The 24475-nt window shown below is 36.2% G+C and overlaps 1 protein-coding gene across 1 annotated transcript in view; it reads left to right on the forward strand.

Moving 5' to 3' along the window:
- COL12A1 (collagen type XII alpha 1 chain) overlaps positions 1–24475 on the forward strand; it is a 100405-nt gene that overhangs the window by 40647 nt on the left and 35283 nt on the right. The window contains 27 exon segments of the mRNA XM_085056489.1: positions 1737–1886; positions 1973–2092; positions 2365–2529; positions 2718–2864; positions 3469–3608; positions 4720–4849; positions 5876–6021; positions 6288–6417; positions 7162–7301; positions 8046–8175; positions 9591–9730; positions 10012–10144; positions 10246–10272; positions 10580–10722; positions 12877–13006; positions 13863–14002; positions 15118–15247; positions 15947–16089; positions 17024–17153; positions 18083–18225; positions 19636–19765; positions 19958–20077; positions 20644–20790; positions 21529–21645; positions 22080–22226; positions 22314–22388; positions 23214–23353. Of these exon segments, the coding sequence (XP_084912615.1) occupies positions 1737–1886; positions 1973–2092; positions 2365–2529; positions 2718–2864; positions 3469–3608; positions 4720–4849; positions 5876–6021; positions 6288–6417; positions 7162–7301; positions 8046–8175; positions 9591–9730; positions 10012–10144; positions 10246–10272; positions 10580–10722; positions 12877–13006; positions 13863–14002; positions 15118–15247; positions 15947–16089; positions 17024–17153; positions 18083–18225; positions 19636–19765; positions 19958–20077; positions 20644–20790; positions 21529–21645; positions 22080–22226; positions 22314–22388; positions 23214–23353 (3533 nt within the window).

Here is a 24475-nt window from a genome sequence, read left to right on the forward strand (position 1 = left end):
GGTGAGGAGAAAGAATCTAATTGCAAAGTCCTTGCAGAGTTAAATAAAGAAAAAAAGGTTTCTGACAGCTGACTATATTGTTTTTGCTTAGCCCACACTGGGCTGTGTAAAATATACTCATATACAACTTTATTGAAACATTTTAGAAGCTTCTTAATTAATTGGTGTCCCCCTCTGTCTAATGCTTGGGGGTAAAACTTGAAAAAACTCTAAAACAGTCCATCAGTGGCATTAGATTAAAGCTTTAATAAGTCTAGCAGAAAAAAATTGCACCAAGTGGTTTTTTATTTTTCAGTATAGCAGCTCTCATTTCTGTCTTCAGTATTGTATTCTTTAAGTAAATTTGTTTTACTAATGCATGGATTTGAGTCATGGTTAATGTGAAAAATGAATTTACATCTTGGACTGTAAATTTATTAGTAGATTATTTATTAATAGGGGGAAAAAATCACCGTAGATCTGGCACCTTTACAAGAAGTTTCCATGTGGGGAACTATAGCAGTTGGAAGAAACACAAAAGTCAAAATAGTTTAACTTTTATATTGTACATGAAGCTAACTTTAACTTCCATATTAAAGTTATGCATGCAATTTTTTGAACTAACATGGTTTGACTTAAACCCTACTCCCAACTGATTTTATTGTCTTGACTAAAGACTAGATCTATATTTTCTATGCAGAAGAGGATCATGCTTTTAACCCGCAGGTACATGGAATAGTTATATTCATGAGTCTACAATGTTGGATCAGTTCTGTGGAACATATATGAAATCACACTATCTTTCAACTGTGATGAGTGTGGCTGATTTTTCTCAATGGGATTTCTTCCATATAAAGACCAGAAGCTCTGATGGCAGGAGGCCAGAAAATTTGCAGCTGGTAACAAAATCTACAGGAAAAGAGGGAGAAAGGATTTTGGTTTATTTTTTCTTGGAAATGGCTGTAGATAAAATTATTGTGTCATTCTGTTTTGTATAAATATTTTGTGATTTACCTTGTGATGAAAATGATATGATGCATATTTTATTCTGTAATTTGTAAACTGAAAGTATCTGAAATAACTTTCTCTCTTTTTAGAACATTGCAGCTTTATATAAATGTTTGTTCTTCCCTCTGTATCTCTTGACCTGTGTTTATATTTGTGTATTGTCTCTGGATTGTGCTCTTTCTTTCCTGTAACTCCTATACCACGTGTATTACTATGTCTTTTTCCCCTGAAAATTGCGAAATGCTATTTATTTGAACGTAATTGTAATATATGCTGTTAATCCCACTATTACATGGTTGAAAATTAATCAGTAGTTTAGCTATATGTGACAGATTAAAATACTATGTGACTGTAGTATTGTAGCTAATACTGAAGTAGTATCATAAATCTGATAATGCTCACTGCCACATCAGTGGTTAGTTTTGTACTCTTGGACAAAACTTCTGAAATCAAATTATCAACCATGTTTAAAGACCAAAACAGACAAAGACATGACAATAGAGAACACTGGCCTTGACATTTGTGAAGACTTATTTTTAAAAGGAAACATACATGAACAAATTTATACAGTTTTTGCCATGGAACCACTGACTAGTGTGAATATTGCTCTCAAATAGGTCATACTTGATGGAGTGCCAGTGAATAAAACTAGAGCTATTTTGGAAGCTAACCCATGACATATGTCATGTAAAAGGATGGGGAAAGCAAGCCATCATGCTAAGGCTGTATTTTTCTGGTTGACGCGGCAGGTTTAGAATGTAGAACCAGAGCAGAAGCTGATATTGTGCTGCTGGTGGACGGCTCATGGAGTATCGGGCGGCCAAATTTCAAAACCATCAGGAACTTCATTGCCCGTATTGTTGAAGTTTTTGATATTGGTCCTGACAAAGTGCAGATTGGTAAGTTCTCATATGTTGGAAGGAAAATGGAGCATAACTGCTACAGAGAAACATAATAATTGAGTAAATGATGGCTTTTTTCCCAGGTCTTGCACAGTATAGTGGTGATCCCAGGACAGAATGGAATCTCAATGCCTACCGAACCAAACAGTCTTTGTTAGAGGCTGTAGCCAACTTACCATACAAAGGAGGCAATACTCTAACAGGTATGTCACAGTGCCAGGATTTTACTTAAGCTCCAGTGAAAATGATTCTAGTAGCTGATCCTGATATTCAGTGAACTCAAATGTGTCCGTGATGAAAGGGACTTAACTGTTCCTTTGCTGTTTCAAAATGCTTCTAGATTCAAATGCTTCTAGAAGGAAGTAAACTGTGGAACTCCATTGTGAGAGTGAAGTCACTAGGATGAAATAATTTCTTTTACCATGACTACTATATGGGAATAGTTTACAGTTATGGTTACTTTGTGTCATGCTAGGAATGGCCTTGGATTTCATCTTAAGAAACAACTTCAGACAAGATGCCGGCTTAAGGCCCAGAGCTCGCAAAATTGGTGTTCTCATCACTGATGGCAAATCACAAGATGATGTAGTCACCCCTTCAAGAAAACTCAGAGATCAGGGAGTGGAACTGTATGCAATTGGTAAGTATTACATGAAGAGATGGCCTGCAGCAGCCCCCTCCTGCCCATCTGCTAAATGCACAGAGAAGTGGCCACATACATAAGTACAGAAAAGCTTATTCAAATAATGTGTTTAGGGACTTAAGTGCATGGTATTGTTCTTCATGGCCATAATTTCTAAAAGGTTTTGCTTTCTCCTTCTCTGTAAGGTATTAAAAATGCAGATGAAAATGAATTGAAGCAGATTGCAACGGATCCAGATGACATCCATGCTTACAACGTTGCAGATTTCTCCTTCCTGGCTAGCATTGTTGAGAATGTGACCACGAATCTGTGTAACAGTGTGAAAGGTCCAGGTACATCGCATTTTCAGTCTATTTCATCCTTTTTCCATTTATATGCTTGCACTGCTAATTCCTTTTTATTACTTATTGAGAACACTGTGTTAGCTGTGGGCTGTTTTTTCAGCTGCTGGTGTGAGGAAGTTGTGCAGACCACCTGGACTACCCTACAGGGGTTCTTCCTTTCCTTTCAACAGTGACTATGTTATAACTAACACTGCATGACATTGCTGGGTGTGCCTTCTTTTTCTCTGCAGATTTGTGAAGTATCTTTCTTAGTGTGTCAGCTTTTTGTTCATTGTGTTATGTTCTTTGATGATACTGATCCAAAAAGGAAAATTTTACCTGCCCTGCTCTTTCAAAGTATTAATGTCTGACAGCCCAAAACCAAAGCTGAGCACGGACAGCTGATGGTTCTGCAGTTAAACACTGGTGTTGAAGGTGGGATAGGAATTACAGGGAGCTTGTTTAGTCTTGAGTGTTTTAAAAGGTGACATATCTCTGCATGCAGTTGTTTTAAGGATTCCTGAGGAAAAAGAAATATAAACTACATAAAGTGGGTTTTTTCCCCCTCTGATAAGATAAATGAATATCTTTTTAATTTGCCTCACTCTTGCAGGTGATTTGCCACCTCCTTCAAATTTAGTTATTTCAGAAGTGACACCTCGTTCTTTCAGACTGAGGTGGAGCCCACCTCCTGAGAGTGTTGATAGGTACAGAGTTGAATATTATCCTACCTCTGGAGGTAGCCCTAAACAGGTTAGTACTGTATGTTCATCATTGTCCATTATAACCTTGGACTTCCACATCATGGTAATATCACTCTGAATTTGTGCTGTGTATGATATAACAGTAAATTAAAAACGTTCCTAAGGTCAAGAATATCATACCTTGGTAAATGATACAAAATTACAAAAAATAGGAGCATGTATATGACTTTGGTTGTTTTAATATCATGAATCTAGAAGTAAAATATATTTCTTATAAAGAGTTGTCTTCTATTCCTAGTAATGCCTTTATTTTCATATTCCACTGTCTTATATTGGTTGAAATATGTCTGTACCAGAAATTTTCTGACAATACTCATGGGTAGACCCGCTGTCCTTTTAATGCATTTTCTTGTTAGAAGAAAACAAGACAGTGGGGGATACAGGTTGTAAGAAGTGCTAAGACTTACACTGACTCCAAACTGTTTATTTCACAGGATCAAACTTATCTTGTGGTTATTACTTCTCTACACAGAGAGTCAGTGACTGGCAACCCTTGGTTCTAGGAAATCTGAATTGCTCATTACTCTCTTTAACCAGATAGAGCAGTATTTTAGGAAAATGAAGTATTTAGAAGAATGAAGTTAGGTGCCTCCGTGTACCTAGCTCTGAACTTCAGGTTTCGCTCACGGAGAGTTCAGGATTTGGCCTTTCATTAAAGTCTGAGCTGTCATTCCAGTGCACACTAACTTTACAATTTGACCACTTCCTGGAGTTTTTGTTCTGCAAGGTGCTGCTAATACCCTGTGCTGTAACCATCTAGATTATCCCAGATTTTGAAATTTTTCGCAGACTGACCCTTTTTCCCCTGGTCCTTTATGTTCTTTAGTAATATGGAAGTGTAAACCATGTATGGAATCAGAATGCACTGTAAGTGATGCTAAATGGATCCAGCTCAATTTAAAGCATCTATCTGAGATTAACCTTGCTTTGAAAAAATAATGCTATATTATCAGAAAAATATATACAAAATTAAGACCACATTTTGTTTATTTCCTTGTTATTGATTTCTGCAGTTTCACAAGGAATGATTGCTTTTCTTAGAGATAATATTACAAACATATTTGTCTTACAGTGGTTAACATTGTTTCTCTTTTATGTAGTTTTATGTAAGTAGGATGGAAACAACAACAGTTCTGAAAGATCTGCAACCTGAAACAGAATATGTAGTTAATGTGTTTTCCGTGGTAGAAGATGAAAGCAGTGAACCTCTGATCGGCAGGGAAACAACTTGTAAGTTATGAATGGATCTTGAATAACATGTTAACAGCCAGTTTGGCACCTGGGGAGCTGTCCAGAAGAACTTTTAGCACTATGGGTTTTCTACTTAGAAGAAGCAAAATATTTAATCTGAATTATTAAACTGTATTGTGTTACTCTGGTTGTTCAGACTTTGTTGTTTGGAAAACTTCAGCAAAGTGAAACTGCAATGTGATAGAAAATGTCTGCCTCAGCTTCTTTCTAGGCTCATAAAGCTGGCTGTACTAAACTAGAACAACAGACATGAATTACAAGACAGTTTATTAATTCCTGAAATCTGATCATTAACAAATGTGAACTCCTTCATTTTTATGCTAGATAATTAATTCCTGCTACTACCAGACAGATTTATTTCTAATTAGCAAAAGCCAATTCAACACAATTATGCCAATTTTATGAGTTATAACTTAGCCATGTTTCTCCTATGAACTGTCTACATGAATGATTTCTGTTATATCTATGCTGAATGAAACATAGGGTGACTCTTCTGCCTCTTTAATAATATTGAATATTTGCTGCTCATTTCACTTCTTTATTTTGTCTTAGGCTTGTCAGAATCTTTGTGCATAATTTTTAGGAAGTCTTTGTTAATTTTTGGTATGGTTTTATGGAAACTTAATTTTTTAAATAATTTGGGAAATACAGAAAACAAGAAGAACAGACAAAAATCCTCTTTGTACAGATGCCAAGCCAGTCATGTTGTTTCATATTAGAACTTCCATGTGAGTTAATGTTGCTTTTTGGAAGATTAAAATGTTGCTATGCAGACTCGTAACAGTTTTAGCCCTGTATGTAGCAAATCTGAAGCCACATTCAAAATGGGACAACAATTACCTCATTCTTAGACTAAGGATTTAAATACCACTGTTTGCAGATCACCTCTCTTCTACACATAATGTGCCCTAATACCCATATACGATATTCTCAGTGGTATGACCTGTGATATAAAATATGAAGAAGCTGAAAGAAGTGAATTAATATATATTTTTTATTTGACAGTGCCAATCTCCTCAGTTAGAAACTTGAATGTTTATGACATTGGATCAACTTACATGCGAGTGAGATGGGAACCTCTGAATGGAGCTACTGGTTATTTGTTAACATATGAACCTGTGAATGCCACAGTCCCAGCCACAGAGAAAGAGGTAAGAAAATTTGTCTTTGCTACCTATACTCTACCTAAGATAAATTAAGAAAAACTATTAGACTATCATAATAGCCAAAAGACTGACATGTACTTCTTGAAGTGCAGTGAACTTACTGGGATATTATACACAATGACATCAGTCAGGAAACTGTAAATATACTGTGAATCTCACAAACAAAATTCCCTTGAAGTTAAATCATTGCTTGCTTTTCTGCCATTGCTTTCTTCAGTTTTTAAGCATGGTGTGTTATTTTTCATGTGCAGATGCGTGTGGGACCATCAGTGAATGAGGTGCAGCTGGTAGATCTCATCCCCAACACCGAGTACACTTTAACAGCTTACGTGTTGTTTGGTGATATGACCAGTGACCCACTCACCACACAGGAAGTGACATGTATGGACATCTTGATTTTTGCTTTGTTATTGCTTCAGCAATATTTAATTTAAATATTATTTCAGGCAACAGTTTTTATATCATCTGTTTCATTTAGAAGACTATCTTAACTATGTTTCTTGCATTTTCACACATTTCCCAAAGACCTCAAAGGCAATTTCAATGAAAAGGGTCCAATTACTAAAAGGAGAAAAAAATAGTTTTTAACTTGAATAATGAAGGAACTTAGAAACCTTGTTCCCGAATTCAGACATTCTCTGAAGTAGAAAATACTAAAGAAACGTGCCATGTCAAGAAAAAAATAGATCTAAACATGGCTTCCTTTTCTGTACCTTTCCTTAAACATTTCGTATTGGCAGAGGCATGCTTCTGGTCTAGATGCATGCAGTAGGGCTGTTTTTATGTCATTACAATTTTTAAACCTTTAACCACAGATGAAAAGTGGATATTATCACCAAAAGTTATGGTCTTAAGCCCTGATACTTCTAAAATTATTGCGCTCATAATTTACAAAGGTGAAACTACCATAGTTTATAGCTATTCTGCTCATTGCTGGACAATAATCTCCTGAACTGTCTCATCCAATGCCCAGGACAATGAACTTTTCAGAAAGTGATTGCCTGCATTTCACTGGAAAGGCTTTCACTTTCACTGAAAGACATGAAGAGAATTCACTTCCATCTGTGAGACACCTATACCTCTGCTATGAATAGCATTCACTTATTATAATCATTATTTTTACAGTACCTTTGCCTGGACCCAGGCGTTTGACAATTCAGGATGTTACTCACAGCACCATGAACGTCGTTTGGGATCCTGCCCCAGGGAAAGTCCGAAAATACATCCTCAGATACAAAATAGCTGATGATGCTGATGTAAAAGAGGTAAATTTTTTAAAGTACTAGGAAAGAGTTTTATTTTGAGGAAATAGATTACTAAAATAATAGTAAAAATCGTATTATAACCCACCACTGAGAGTAAAGAACATCAGTTCATGGTGATGGCAGTCAGGAAAGGGTATCGATTTCTTGGAAATTCAATGAGCAACAGGTAGGTTTCTTTGGGTACTCCCTTCTTCCTCCTCCTCCAGAGAAGAATATAATTTAACTGACTGGAGAATTTTCATATGTTTTGGTAAATAGCCATTCCTGCTTTCTGCTTAAATGTCATCTTCCAAAGGTCTAAGAATAGCTTACAATTAAGAGGACAGAATAAAGATATATTAGCCCCTTTGCCTACTGTTAGAACATGTGTGAGCATTGTTAGAGATGTCTTAGTTCTGTACAAGCTTTCCTTAATTGCACAGCTAGGCATAAACCAGCTCTGGGAGAATTAAATTTGTTTTTGTAAAGGAGCCAGAATTTTCTAAAGGTTCAGTCTTCATCCTTGTTTCCAAAGGAATAAAGCAGTGGATGATTTACAAGTACTACATGTATCTGATATAATATGCTTTGCAAGGGAATTAGTTGAGAACACTGAATATTCAGGTGTAAATTTAAGGGTAAAGGGCAAAACTTAATGCAGAGTACTTATTTGTTTTTCAGTGCAGGAATTTCTGCCATTAAACCAAATGCAGAGTCAGAAATAGACCATTTTACAATCCTTTAAGTCACTGTTTTTATTCTTAGGTGGAACTTGACAGGCTCAAAACCAGCACTACTCTCTCTGACCTTTCCTCCCAAACACTGTACAATATAAAAGTTGTTGCTGTATATGATGAAGGGGAATCCCTACCAACCAATGCAGAAGCTGTCACTCGTAAGTATTCCTAATAATCATTCTTGTGGTTGTTTTTGCCTTATGTTCTATTTAAGCTGTGTGTCTTGCAATGTTATTGAGTTTTGGTGGAGCTCTAATTTAATCTGAGAAATACTTCACTTGCACTCGTAGCGTTATTTGCAATATAATATACTCCAGGAATCTTAGATGAGTCTGTCTTACCACAGTGAACAATGACATTGCAGTCTGCTGAGAGGTGAAGAGCAACTGAAGCAAAACTATTTCTATTTAAAGGCTGAAGGAGAAGTATAGGTGTAGAATTGGTAAGAAAATATGAGGACAGAGGAAATGTTTAGCAAGTCTATGCAGGAATCTAGGAAAGTGAGTAAGAAGCTGGGCCAAGTACTAGAGGATTAGAGAGACATGATCTTGTCTCTGATCCAAGAGAGTTTTTGTACCATGGAATACTAAAGCAGCCTATGCTTTTAGAAAATCATAAAGACAGCATTTGAGTAACCTGAACAAATAGAGGCAAGGAAATGGATGCTTGGAGCACAATCTGTAAGAGCTGATCTCCCCACAAGAGATGTGACAGACTGAATAGAGAAAGCAGGTATCAAGCAAGTTCTCATCCTGATCAAGGCTTGTGATTTAAGAAGATAGTTAACCAGAAGAGCTACAGTAGAAATGAGTAATGTTGCCTTTTCACTCCCCCTCAATCTTGCATGAAAAAGAAGAAAAAAACCATGTGTATTCTCTCTTTCTTTTTTCTTCTGAATTTTTCATTTTGTAGCCTGATGTATTTAAAAATATTTGTGAGATTTTCTGCTCGCTGTTGTGCTAGTCTTTCTTCTATACCTGTGGTTTTGTGTGAATGTGTGTGTAAGGAAAGAAGAGGAAAGCTCTGCCAAGGAAATTATTTTTAGTTTAATTCTCTGGTTTTACCTATTTATATATTTCTTCCCAGTGGCTATAATATTTTGCTTCCTTAACCTACAGTTAACCTCTGTGAATTCTTTCTAAATAAGTGGTGACTTATTTGGCTTATATAAAGAATTTTAAGATTTGCAAGAAACTCATGCAGGAACTTGACCTGTGTCTGTGGGAGATCATATTCAGTCCATATAACTTCAAAATGTAACAGCCAGGACTTCAGTTGTTTTTTGAGTAGGTATGTGTGTTGTGAACTCTGCTGAGGTCAGTAGAGCTATAGGCAGCTGGAGTCTGTTTTATCAGGTCATGACCTAATGATTTGACCTTATGAAGGATGATTTGCTTAGTGTAGGTGGACTTGGTTGTACTACAGTGCTTGATTGTAGTCATTAGAAGCATGATAACTGAGAGACGAACCTCCTACATAATCCTCGAAATTAATTGTCTGAGTAATTCCTTTGTTTAACTGTATTTATTTCGTAGTTACATTTTGTGGAATATTTTTCCTTTTCTCATAACAGAGCCTGTGCCAGCACCAGTCAATCTCAGAATCACAGATATAACCACAAATAGTTTCAGAGGTACTTGGGATCATGGAGCTCCAGATGTCTCTCTATATAGAATAACATGGGGACCCTATGGAAGAGGAGAAAAACAGGAGGTAAGAATAGACAGCCACCATTTGCTTTTGTGGGCAGTCTCTCAGAAGGTGTATTTTTAAATTCAGAAGTGTAATTGATAAATGGCCTGTAACTTACATGCCTTATTGTTGTGCTCCACGGAAATTCAGTGAGAAGGTGTAGGACACCTACTTAACAGCCACTTGCAGTGATGGTACTGAGTAAAATATTACCCAGTTATAACCCACTGTTTGCCTGTTTAATTTGTTTGTTTTGGTTTTGTTTATTTATTTTTGCCTTTTTTTTTTAATTTCTTCACAAGACTATATTAAATGGGGATGAAAATAGTTTGGTCTTTGAAAATTTGAATCCAGATACATTATATGACGTCACAGTTACTGCCATCTATCCTGATGAATCAGAAAGTGATGAGCTCATTGGCAGTGAACGAACATGTAAGTAAATAAAGGGATTCTGCATGTTGTTATTCATCGTTGTTAAAATAGAAGGCATACACATACAAGAATTCTGAAAATTCTTTCTACTTTTTTCCTAGTACCCTTGGTACCTATCACTACACAAGGTAAGAATCCGAATATGCAGGTACCATTTTATGAAGAAAATTTATTGTTCTGTTTTTCTAAACTGTGACAAATATTGACATTAAAAAGCTGAGATCATTTAATAAATATTATTGTTTATTTGGAAGAATACTAAACACTAGATTACCACGTTTATTATTTTACAAATATTAGAGTTTATGTTCCCCTATACTTAGTACATTCTGCTCTTGATCAGGCATTCACGCAACCTTTAAAGTATGAATGAAGTGTTTGCCTCTGCTCTTTGGTGAACTACATATTTATTCTATTCTTTATTACGCTTCACAGCCCCAAAGAGTGGCCCACGAAACCTTCAGGTGTACAATGCAACTTCACACAGTTTGACTGTGAAATGGGATCCTGCCAGTGGTCGAGTGCAGAGATACAGGATAATTTACCAGCCTATCAGTGGGGATGGCCCTGAACAGTCGGTAACTAATTTTAAAGTGCTAAAGTTATTAAACCTTAAATGCAGCCTTCTGAAAAGTAATCCATTAGAATAATTTCTTTTCAAAGCACATAATTGTATATATGAATTGTCTTTTACATGAAGATTTATATTTATAATGAAAAAGTATATACTCCCTATACTCCCACCTTGTTTTCCTTCCCTTTCAAATCCAAGTTAGAATACTCCTAATTGAGCAGCAATAACTTTGGATGCATCCTGTTTTCTTGCAAATCACGTAATCATAGAATCATTTAGGTTGGAATAGACCTTTGAGGTCATAAACTCCAACTGTTTATCTATAGATAAAACTAAAATAAAGAGCCTTGAGGAATAAGTCAACCAGCAAGTAAAGCTACAACTCACAGATCCAGTTGCCACAACAATCAATAATATGAACTATCACGACTATTTCATAGTCCCGAGTTTTCCATTGTTTTCACAGTGTGGTTCATGTGCTATCAGAGAACTTTGCCATGGAACATGCTGTGAACAGTTGAGACTGTCTTGCACCACTCTAGGCTCAGAATAACCCCGCAGAAGTAGCAGTTGTAAAAAGAAATCCATGCAAAACATGTGCTAATGAAGTATTTAAAGTATTTTTGACTCTTTTATTATGATGAGAAGCTGTAATGATATGGAGAGACAGTACTCTATGATCAGCCAGCTTTCCCTGTGTCATCAGCAAGAACTGTTTTGACTACTGGCAGCCTACGCAACACAGCCTGGGAATGGTAATTCAGTCAGGCTGTTTATCAGAAGAGTGTGCTACTTAAAAATGCCCTATTCTGCAGTGGGAGGCTGTTGTGGTTACTGCCAAATGAGTCAGAGGAACAGTCTCAGATGAGAATCACATTCTCAAATTTAGCTTGCTCCTGTAATTGGAGATCACACATGTTCAGAAGTATATCTAGGAATATTTACTTTAGAATCAGTTGGATACTCACACACCCATTTTAACTCGCTTTTTAAAAACATGCATTTGAGTTAATTGCAATGTGCAGTACATTGAGCAGTTGAGCACAATTTTAGTGAGAAATCACTACAGGAATAAGAAAAAGCAATAAGTTTAATTAATATCTGTAATTAATTGATGGTAGTGGAGTAAAAAGAGAATTTTAAACATTCTCTTGAAATCTGTGCAAATAATATAGCTAATAGAAAATTGTTTACAGATGCATAGAGTTAAGCATTGGCAGTTGGAGAAAGTTCTGTGTGCTTTCCTCCATTTAAGGAGAGCACACACAACTCTCATACTCTGTTCATGGTGTTTAATGTCTGTCTGCAAATGACTTGCAGTCATATGATTGTAATTCCTTGTCTTCTTTTGTTACTCTGATATTTTATTAAACTGTAGTAGCTGGATAGGCAGTAGAACAGTCCCCACCAAAATATTTAAAATAGAATTTCTGTAGGGTTTTTATTGTGCTCTCTGACATTTAATGGCCTCTGCACCAAGAGGAATCACAGGTGATCTGAAGACAGATCTGCAAAAAGTGCACACTGAACTGCAGAGACCATCATGATCATTTAGTGTCAGGTTTTGAAAGGCAAATAGACACTAAAATGTAGGCAGCCATGATGAGGTGATAAAAACAATTGTACTCTGAAAGGAGCTTCATCCATTTGAGTACAGAAAAAGTTTGATTGAAAGTTAAAATAGTATTCTTGTAAGTTAAAAGAATTGACTGCTATGAAATGTGAAGATGAGTAAACGCTTGCTCATTATCAGTTCTTCATCAACAGATGATTTTAAGTGTTATGCCAAACACATTAGCTGTATAGGCTTTGAAAATGTGCAGATAGTCTTAAAAGTACAAAGAATGATATTATGTATGCAGCTACAATATAATTTGTGCTGGTACAGAAATGGCAGTTGATACGTAATTGGGGTTGTATGGAAGTTTGGAGATTTTAAAGAGCAGTGGCTTTGTGTCTAAACTTGTTAAATCCAGTATGTACTAAATATTACTATGGTTCAATGTCTACTGTCAGTGTCAGTCTCAAGAGCACCACAGCATTTAATACTTCAGTGGTTTCCACTCTGCATCAAATGCTTGCATTCTTTACTATAGCAGTAAGGATAAAAGAGACAGTATGAAAGAGATTTTAATATTTTCCTTTTGTCTTGCTGCAGACTACTGTTGGAGGACGACAGAACAGCGTGGTGATACAGAAGCTGCAGCCTGACACACCATATGCTATCACTGTGTCATCAGTGTATGCAGATGGTGAGGGTGGACGAATGACAGGACGAGGAAGAACCAGTAAGTAACTTCTTCAGGTCTTCTATTAAGTACAAAACAATACTGGTGAATTGCTTTTCAGATGAGCTGAGAAAAATTTCTTGTGGTGAAATTCATCCCATCTGTATTTGTCATTTGTCCTTTGGTGGCTTTCAAGTTTCTATAGTAAGAGCTCCTGTCAGTCTACTGGCTGTAGAGAAACCCTGGACCACTGCCTTAGACTGGAGAGTCTAGACTTTAGAGCTGAGAGAAAACTAAATCTTACTATGGAACTTCTTACTCATTTTAATTTGTTTAATTGTTTTATGCCACAATGTAATAAATACCTTAAGTCATCTGAAGGCATGTTACTCTCATATATGTGTGCTTTTAAGCATCTTCAATTCAGAGGCTGACCTTCAGAGTGTGTACTTTAGGACTCTACCTATGTTGATGCAATCTTTTGATCCTGTAATAGAAATCACTGAGTGCTTTGCTGTCAGAGACACTGCAGGTATAAAACCCATTTCATTATATTTAATTAATTATCTAACTATATATTTATTAATTCAGTTATATTTAATTATGAGCTTGCAATGGAAAGTCAGACACAGCAATGTGTTTGGTGAGGAATGAAGAAAAGAGTCCTAATGAACTCATTGTGTAATTCCAAAACAGTGTCCAGTATTAAATTTTTCTACATTTAGCATTCTAACTGCATTTAGCATTGCTTATGCTGTTGGATGGGGCTGATTAATGAAAATAAATAAGATTTAACATGAGCACCTAAACCTGTTGTTTTTTAAATTTCTGAAGGATATATTACAGAAGCATGATCTGACAGCAAAAGTTAGCAAATAAGGTTCCATATTTCTGACAGCTCATTGATCTGTTTCAGAACCTCTCACCACTGTGAGGAATTTGCTAGTTTATGACCCTACTACCAGTACTCTGAATGTTAGATGGGATCATGCAGAAGGAAGTCCTCGCCAGTACAAAGTGTTTTACCGACCTACAGCTGGAGGTGCAGAAGAAATGGTAAATTCTTCATGTGGATCTCACTAACCATCTCAGATAAATTACAGCTCATGGTACTGGTGAGAGAAATGCTGCTGAGTGAAATAGGTCTTGTTTGCCTGTGCACTGGCCTTTTTTTTGTTCATAGCTACCCTGGAGAAAATGCACAGCACCTCCATGAAAGTTTCTCCCGTATGTATTACAGATGTTTGATTTCAGAAAGTAGACCATCACCATCAGGGATCAATTCTTAGCACAGGGATTTAACACCACACACATTTTTTGTTTCTTTATTCTTAGGGCCCTGTGTGTGAATATAAAGCTGACTTCAGGGTGCATAAAAAGCTATAAAGTAGACAGACCTAATTTCTACCCATTTTTACTGCTATAGAAATCATGTAGGCAGTCAGCTTCAATGGTATTTGAGAAAGCAGAAAAATCCATGTTCTAATCTCCTGAAATGACTTAATTAATAAAGAGCTAAAAGAATCCTGAAAATAGGAAACCCCTTGCTGCAGACTAAGAAATATTGTCTCCCAATTGTGTTACTTTTTCTACATCAGTGCAATTTAATGTGCACATGAAATGAGTCGTACATGAATGCCATTGTTTCAATGGCATCTAAAGTGCTACTGATGACAAATATTCTTAAATGCTTTTATTTCTGAACATGACCTGCTCATTACTTCTTGTCATTAGCACATTGTAGTGTTATGTAATGTTTATTTTTTTGATTTAGAAAGTAATATTTTAATGCCTCTCAGCTGCTACATAGTAGTCATTAAAGAGATCACTGCAGATTCCGCTACTTTTATTAGCAGAGCAGGATCTGGACCCAAAAGCGGAGAGAGCTACAAGGGATTTTATAGGAGAGCATAGAACTCACTTGTATTAGGTGTGAGACAGAACCTTCTTGAAAGGCAGTTCCAGAAGATACCATGAATGACTTATTTTAAGCTTCACCTTTTGTAAAGTTTTCATCACACCCAGTCTGAAAATAAGATGCAGTGGGGGAGTAAGCATTCAGTGTGGAAATGAGATATGGTGGGGGAGTAAGTGAGAAATTAAAAAAAAAAAAAATTATTTAGCATGTTTTTGTATGTTTTTTGCCCCTGCCTTTACTTTTAAATTTGTAGACCACAGTACCAGGAAACACAAACTATGTCATCCTGAGGACTCTTGAGCCCAATACACCTTACACTGTAACTGTGGTTCCAGTTTTCCCTGAGGGGGATGGTGGACGTACCTCTGACACTGGACGCACTTGTAAGTAAAACAGTCCTTTTCAAGAAAATGTTGGGAGTTTTTTATGAATGGCCTCAGATGATTAGAAATTGATTTTACATCAAAAGTGGAAGTTTATTTTCCCAAAAACTAAAACATAAATGCAAAACATTCTGTTTACCTGTGTGGTTATTGTTGCAGCTCTGTAACTTATTCTGTTTCCTTTGCTTATTCATGTGAAGGATTTCAAAAATCCACTAATCTTGGGCAAGTTCAGCTAGAAAGTTGTGCAATAAACTTACTGTTTACTTCACAGAACAGTAAAATTGTAGTGCCAGTAACAATACTGGTGAACAAACAGCAAATATTGGTGTTAATCCATGCTAATGTCCATACCATTTACTTAAAATTTTCCAGGAAGTTTGAGCTGCTAATGTCAACATGACCTAAAACGTGTAGTTTGTGGCTACTTTTTATACTTGTCTGATCAACAATAGGGTAACAAAGATGATCATACTTTCAATTTGCAGTACAAACACATATTTTGCTGCCTGATACAGAAGTTTGGAAAGATTAAACACTGAGATTCTTAGCTTTTTAAATTTTGGGCTAACAAAAGTAATGTGTTTATCTTGGGCTGAGGTGCTTTTCGTCTTCTTTTGAGCACTGTTGTAAATGCAAGTAGAAATAGACTTACACAAGCAACTTTGTAAAACTTAATATAATTTGCCCTTGATCTAGTGGAGAGAGGAACACCAAGAAACATTCACGTTTACAATCCTACACCAAACAGCATGAATGTCCGTTGGGAACCTGCTCCAGGTCCAGTACAGCAATATAGAATTAATTATGCTCCACTGTCTGGCCCAAGGCCATCAGAATCTGTAAGTAGTTTAGCTTTTTTACTATTAGTCAACTGTGTGTAGAGAATATTGCTTCCTTCAATGTGTGTAAAAAAGAACAGTAAACTCAGGCCAACTGTCTGCCTATGAGAGTCTCTGCTGAAAACACTGTGTTTATGAGTCTAGTCCATTGTTAATAAAGGCTTAATTTGGTGAAATGAAAGAAATAAGAAATAAGAATCTCCTTTTCAAAACCGTGTATTGAAGATTGAGTATCCTTTATCATATTGCAGATGAAGATGAGTTATTTTTTTTTTTTTTTTGGTAAGAGAGTAAGAGACAACAACTATTTATTAGGAATTTTATAATTATGAAACCAAATGCCAGGTTTATGTGATTTTACCACTAAACCATCTGCTTACCCCAAATCATTACTGTTTAGTAGGATTTGGTGAGCAGTGAAGTCTGAGTATGGATAAAAATATGGCCTCCAGGTGTGAAGTAAGAGTTCTTGGATTTATATAGGAATAAGTGTAGTTTTAAAGCTTCAACTGTGAATGTACTCATGCAAAATGTACACCTATATTGTACATGTAGATGTACATGTTTTTATGTAAAGAACCGTAGGGACTTTTTATGTCCTCTATATGTTAATAAACTGTGACAGAATTTACTTTTTAAGTTTCTGTTCATGAATGTTTCTCCTTTTTTTCGAAATTATTCTTATGTAAAATGTAAAAAAATAACAATTCTATTTGCAGAATAAGAGTTCCTTCAACTTGTTTTACCTGCTATTGAATTTTTATCAATATTGTTTTTTTATTTTAAACTTTTGTTTAAAAAACTTTTGTTTTTCTTGGACAGTGTGCAGCATGGTTATGTTCCCAATTTTTCTATATTTCATTTAACTTTTTCTAAAAAGATATGGTACAAACTGCAACTTTATTTATATAGGTGCTTTTTGTTTCTGTTTTAGATTGTGGTACCAGCCAACACTCGTGATGTGGTCCTGGAGCGCTTGACTCCTGACACTGCTTACTCAATAAATGTCATAGCTCTGTATGCAGATGGAGAGGGAAATCCAAGCCAAGCACAGGGAAGAACATGTAAGAGTCAGTCAGTACTTATGTTGTGAAATATATGTCAAAATCTGTGTGTGGAGGACTAATGAAATTGTTTACAATCACAAATAATGTAAGCCATTTAGTGCAGCTCTGAATAATGCATCTGAGTGATGGCTGCAGCAATTACAGGCCTCTGTGGCAGGGAACTTTTGCTCTTTGTCAGTTGTGGTACATGAATAACTAGCAACATAATTCTCAGTTGGGAAATAAGCTGAATTTGAATGTGTAAGAGTTTAAAGGCTGTTCTTAAAATCAAATTACAGATAAATAACAATTTGTCGTTTTTAAAAAAAATATAGCACATTAAGATGGGTAAGATTAGTTGTCAACAGATAAAAAAGTGTTTCAAGTTCTGTATCTGATGTGGTAATTGTATATTTTGGCCTCCCCAGACATTTGTTTTTTTGCTGGAGACATCTAAACACTAAAACTTCCTTGTTACAACTTAGCTCATGGGATCCTGGTTGGCTTATACTTAGCTGCCTTAAAATTCATACTAGAAATAACATGTACAGAACCTGTCAATAGCAATAAGCCATCTCTCTTTTGCTGCTTCTATGTTTGCCCTGTGAAATCCCCATATTCATCTAAAATTTGAAGATGTGACAGGCTATGGTGATACTTGTCTGCAGAAGTCTGAGAAGCTGAATGTAGGTAGATGCTCACTTTGCACATCTCCTTGATGTTCCCTCCCCTCCATACTGGTCCAGTTCTTCCAGTGAGACCCTCTTTGTATTTAAGACCTTCAGGCACTTCTGTATTACCATTGACTTAATCTCCCTGTGTATATTTATTCCGGGTTTCAGGAAGGGTGCTTGACTTTGGCTTCAGGGCAACATTTGAATTGATGAGGGTGACACTGAACTAGAGGTATCATGCCCCATACAACCTTCTGTATTTTCATTCTTTAGTGCCTCGCAGTGGTCCAAGGAATGTGAGAGTATTTGGTGAGACTACAAACAGCCTTTCTGTACAATGGGACCATGCTGATGGGCCGGTCCAGCAGTACAGAATCATTTATTCACCCACTGTGGGAGACCCTATCGATGAATATGTAAGTTCTGTCATTCCTTAGTAAGCACTGAGGCATTCTCAGTTGATTCTTTAGGCTACAGAAAAACAAAGACACTTGTTCTACATGTAAAACACTTTGCAGGCTCTGTGGTTACTTTGGTCATCGTTGTCAATGCTAAGAACCATGGTTTGTATGAAACAGGTTTTTTCATAGAGCTGCAGAACATATATGGTTTAAAGAACAAATATGTGTGTAAAATAATGTTAAATATGTGAGTCACACATTAATCAGAACATTCTGAATAGAATCTGCTTCCTGGCATTTTGTTCAATGGTGATACAGTAAGTAGTCATCTATTCATACTCTATTCATTATGAAGGCAGTGGGCTAAGATACAGAATAAACATAAGTCTGCATTTTATAAATTGAAGAGAGTTGGCAGAGTCTAATAAGAAAACAATGGTAACTTTGATTCAGCATCTAAGTTGCTGTTCTAAGTTTCAGTGCAAATTTTAAGTGTTTGTGTTTCATTTCCTGCAGCTTAATGATAACGCAAGTCATTCGGAAGCTTATAAAATTCACAGAGTATTTATAGCAAAGCTAAGCTCAGATTCTGCAGATGTCAACAGCAGAATTCCTGCCAGCTGCTACCAGCCAAAATTATATGTATGGAGTGCTATTTAAATGCTATTATCGCCTTTACATTATTGTATAGCACATGCTGAAAATTCACTGTTTGAAAATTCCCTACTGGACTTGTTAATCAGGACACACATATTTATCAATACACATATCTTCTTTGCAGAAAAGATTGCACAATCCATAAAAACAGCAAGTCTCAAACTGAAAATTTTAATCAAGCGCTAATAGCAAATTCTGACTGGGATGTGCTTTTGAGATAGATAGCTCAAATTACTTCCCATAGTTTCAGTGCTTTGTGGCTTCTTTATGGAACAGTATCACTTTTGGAATTATACCTACATTTTCATTGGAAGGGAGCAATAGTGCATGGCTGCATAAGGAAGTTGAGGACATTGAGGGATGCATAAATAGGGAAATTTTTTTATATCAGAATATTTAGAGCTTCCCTCTCAGAGTAACTTGTTTCTGCCAAGAAAACAAACACATCATTATGACTTTTACCTTTCTATGAGGAAACAGGACTGAAATCTTGGAGAAGAATTGGAGCATCTCTGTCTGATGTTGGGACTGAAGAGTCAATTTGATTTATGGTTTTATGATGGCCACAGTGTTTTGTAATTCAAAATAACAAATACTGATAATTATTTATAGGCTATAACCCTTAAGATATCCCGAATGACTTTTTCTATAGTGGACATGAAAATAAGTGTGCCAAATATCAGAATATATTTTTGTTTCTAGCTGCTGTCACTACAGATCAGTAACAAGACTGTGAGTGTGTTTATCTGTGTTTCTTTTGTATTCTAGACAACAGTTCCTGGGATAAGGAATAATGTGATACTACAACCACTACAATCAGACACACCATATAAAATTACTGTTGTTGCTGTGTATGAAGATGGAGATGGTGGACAACTGACTGGAAATGGCAGAACTGGTAATTATAGTTTTCATATTGTTTATTATTTTTTAAGATTAAGACACTTGAGCATTTCAACATTGTTAAAGTTTCATTAAGTTAATTAAGTCCTTGATGTGATTGTTACCTTGCAGTGTAACAATCTGCATTTCTAGAGATTTAAAGACAATTACTAGCCTAATTAGAATGGTTTTCTTTCTTTCTTTTTAGTTGGCCTACTCCCTCCTCAAAACATGTATATAACTGATGAATGGTATACACGTTTCAGAGTTTCCTGGGATCCTTCGCCATCCCCCGTTCTTGGCTATAAAATTGTATACAAACCTGTGGGTAAGAAAACCTGTTCATTCTGAGTATACCCTCTCAGAACAGCGAGAATGGTCAGAATGGCAGACCAGAGTAGAAATCGTATGTATCATGAAATCTTTGTGTTCAAAGATCTATTTATTTCATGAAAGCTTCAGTCTTATGATCAGTATTTTATAATAAACACAAACTATCAAATGCAGTTTTGTACAATTAATTACAGGGATTTATAGTTAAGACTTTATACAGTGACTTGGTTTGTTTTTAACCTTTTTAATACCTCTTGTCCTTCTAAGGGCATGAAATGGTGTAAGTGAGATGAGAATTTAGTACTAATGTCTTACATAACCTTTATGTGGCCTTCAAGCAATATGCACGCCTTTCTAGAAGCTGAACACAAACATTGTACAATAGTTTGTAAAATTATGTGTGTATTCTGTTTGCAACATTGTAATATGCTAAAATTTAGGAAATCAATATGCTTTGTTTTAAAAAAAATGAGGTTAGCATTTAATGACATGTAAGAGAATAGTTTTGTAGCTCATGTAATCGTGATTCTTTCTCCACTTAATGCTTCCTTTCAATCCAAGGTTCAAATGAGCCCATGGAAGTTTTTGTGGGAGAAGTGACTTCCTACACCTTGCATAATCTGTCTCCCAGTACTACTTATGATGTGAATGTTTATGCCCAGTATGATTCTGGAATGAGTATACCTTTGACAGATCAAGGCACTACGTGTAAGTCAGAATAATTTTGTTCATGTTAGATATGTGTGCTGGTCTGAGATAACATCGATTAAGAGAAGATTTTGAAGGCTGGCTGCTAGAAAGCCTGAGCATCCTCTTATGGAGAATACCTATCATCTGTCTGTGATGTAGAACTTAAAAATACTAACCTTGGAAACAGTAATGAAGATATATTTTTAAGTAATGATTTGATGACATAAAATTTGCTAGTCTACTTCCTAAAATTTTGTTAAGCTATAGTTGGAATCAATCTTTAACTGTCTCCAGGGTACTACAGAATCTAACCATGTTGCTAAACAGGTCTATGGTTTATATACACTGCTTTTACCTCATAGGAATGTCCAGTGATTTTGATGTTGGGCTTAGCTAAGGAACTTCAAAAAATTTCCTCAGTTAAGAAGAATCAAGAATCCTGACTCAGTAAATTTTTTTCATACTGCCACATATTTGAGTCAGATTTTTATTTTTGGTAGTTTCTTATTTTGTAAGGAAATCAGCTTCATGTGAAAACTCATAAAATGGGATGTTACCCAATATGGGATTTTGGGCTTTTGTAAATAGCTAGGTGGGGATCTTTAGGGTGTAACAAAAGAGATTTGAGTAGAACTGCTCTTTCTTTCTTTGAGTATTTTTAAAAATCAACTTCCAGACCAGCACTGCTACCATAATTTTCATTTTGGTGTGCATACTATTTTCCAGAGAACAATTTATCTTTTTCTCTTTTCACAGTATATCTGAATGTCACTGACCTAACCAGTTACAAAGTGGGTTGGGATACTTTCTGTATCCGGTGGTCACCTCATCGATCAGCAACTTCCTACAGACTGAAGCTAAACCCAACTGATGGTGTGTTCTATTTTTTGTGTTTTCTGGAGCCATAAATGTCTTATATTAGTGACAGCATCACTTATTTGGGTTGGTAGCAAGCACCAACCAGAATGATACATCTGGTTGAGCTTTAAAGCTCTAAGCATAACCTGTTTTTCTTGACTGGTGAAAAAGCTGCAAAGAGGGAGTGCTGCTTATTGTCAAGGGACCCTACATCTACCAGTTACCTGATTTCACATTTACGCTTCAATGTTAGTTTCCAGTTGCTCCAGGGCTCATAATCAACTCAAAGTTTTGGTCTAGGAAGGCTCTTATGGGACGAGAATAAGACTGCTGGCCCATTGGCTCCAAACTCCTCTCAAGATGTGTCTTCATTTCAGCACTTACATGTACATATATTAGAAGGGAAGTACTAGGTTCGAACTTACTTTCTGTTGGGCTTTTGTTGACAGGTTCCAGAGGACAGGAAATCACAATACGTGGGTCGGAAACGAGCCACTGTTTTACTGGCCTCTCACCAGACACAGAATACAATGCTACCGTCTTTGTTCAGACCCCTAACCTTGAGGGGCCTCCAGTCTCTATGAGGGAGCATACAGGTAGGTAATAGATACTGTGAACTTTTAGTTTTAGCAATAGAACTTGCCTTGGTTCAGCTGTAGAATAAAATTATTTTTTCATTTCAGTCCTCAAACCTACAGAGGCACCAACTCCACCACCTACACCTCCTCCACCTCCCACAATCCCTCCAGCTCGGGATGGTATGTTTATTTCTAGAATTATTCAATATTTTAGTGTGGTTGCTTTGCTGTGTCACTGATGCACCGTTAGCAGAGTGAAGAGGCGAGTCCTTTCCGAAGGCTAGAAAGAACTACTTTATTAAATAATTAACAGATTTATATACACATCAGAGGGCCGTTCGGATTGGACCAACAATCATCCGCCCCCAGGGATTGATTGGCCCAGGCATTTAACTGCCTGTATTCAAAAGGCTGTTTCAATAACATGAAACTTTATCTTTATTTATAAAACATAAAAGAAGAAGAGAAATTCCCATGGGAAAGGTTTCTGTGCTGCCACATTGCTACTTCATAGTTTACTTCCATTTTTCGTAACTTTAAGTAGAGTAAAAACTACCACAACATTTTAGGGAAATGAAGATTGAGACCTTTCCTAATGCCATCCCTTTGTCCTAGAGCTTTACTAGACCAGCATTTCCTGGTTTAGAACAGCAAGATGCAAACCTTTGCGGAAAAATTATTGATATTCTGTAGCTCTGCAGCAAGTCTATGATATTATCTGCTCACAGAAGACAATTTATGTTTAGTGGTAGCTGCTCAGAAAAAAAAAGTAATTAAAAACATTTACATTTGATTCTTGAGCTCTTCCATATTTCTTGATATTTTCTTTGATATACTTTAATAAATGTTTTTGTGTTGAGCATTACTCATGTGCCAGGTTGACAGCGTGGTAGTAGACATTTGCTGAATATTTGTCATTCTTGAATTTTCAAATTTTGAAGCAATATTTATTTCAAGGTGATATGGTTGATGCATTTTAAGGCTTCCTTTTCTTGGTTTTTTCAGTATGCAGAGGTGCCAAAGCAGACATAGTATTCTTGACTGATGCTTCCTGGAGTATTGGTGATGATAATTTCAACAAAGTAGTGAAATTTGTTTTTAATACAGTAGGAGCCTTTGATTTGATTAATCCTGCCGGAATCCAGGTAAGTTTGCTATTTTTATTGAGTACATTTTGGAGGGAAAATGAAGATGAAGCTCAATTACTACTTTATTTCAGAATGCTGTCATTTTTTCGTGTTAGATTGTTTTATGTCGCATGTATGTGTGTGTGCATGTCTATTGTTTATTAAATGTATTGGCCATTTTGTAAGTACAAGGAAAATCCAGTATATTTTGAAATGTTAATATTCTGAAATACAAAAATTATAGTATATGGGAATCCTCCAGGTACAGAAACTGGGTTGCAATGTATGGACAATTTTATATTTTCATTTATTTGAATAGGGCATGAACAACTGGCACACAGCTGAGTTCTTATTAGTTTTTTTCTGTGTCATAGCAGAAATCTGCTTTGGAGACATTCTGATTTTTTGATTGAGGGTTAGAGTTCAATTGCCTAGTGTAAAAAAACGAGTCCTGTGCATGCAGGGTTCAGCTGACTAACCATTGCTGAACTCCCTAGAATCCCACTGTATTAAATAGGCAGAATCCCTTTCAAAGAGGTGCTTGCAGAAGCCTTTTCATACCTGGTAACATGGGCCCTCTCCACATGGGCTTAGTAAAAATATGAAAAGGTCCTCTTAATGACTTAGTGCATTTTTAGAGCGTAAACAGTAATAGTAAATGAGGAATAGACTTTCAGAAGTCCTGGGCTGGTCGTAGTTACGTCAAAGTAACTTCCTGTCAGGCTTCTTGCCATAAGTATTACACTATTATAATTTTTCTTCCACTTGTAGGAAGCTGGATGAAATCACTGTGTAGGTTCCCATAACCATTTCTCTTTCACTAAATGAAATGAATGACAGGAGGTCTGAGAGAGTTTCTTGCATGGTATTTCTGGAGTGCTGCAGAGACCTGCAGGTGCAATGCATTTTCTTTGGTTAGGAAGTTGAAAGTTTGCTTGTGGTTTTGAGGGTTTTTTTGATATTGTGATTTCCCCCAGTACCTATAAAAAATATTTATATTTTTCAAGGTCTGCTTTTCATCTTCTAGGCATATTTTTTAGCTATCTGCTTCCTTATCTTTAACTCTCTATACTTTTAAAGGAAAAGCTCCTCAATTTTACTCTGTCTCAGACACTCTTTATTCTTCTTAGCTCTAATCTC

Source organism: Lichenostomus cassidix, chromosome 3 (genome assembly GCF_008360975.1).
Source record: "Lichenostomus cassidix isolate B80296 chromosome 3, HeHo_3.0, whole genome shotgun sequence".
Taxonomy (NCBI): Eukaryota; Metazoa; Chordata; class Aves; order Passeriformes; family Meliphagidae; genus Lichenostomus; species Lichenostomus cassidix.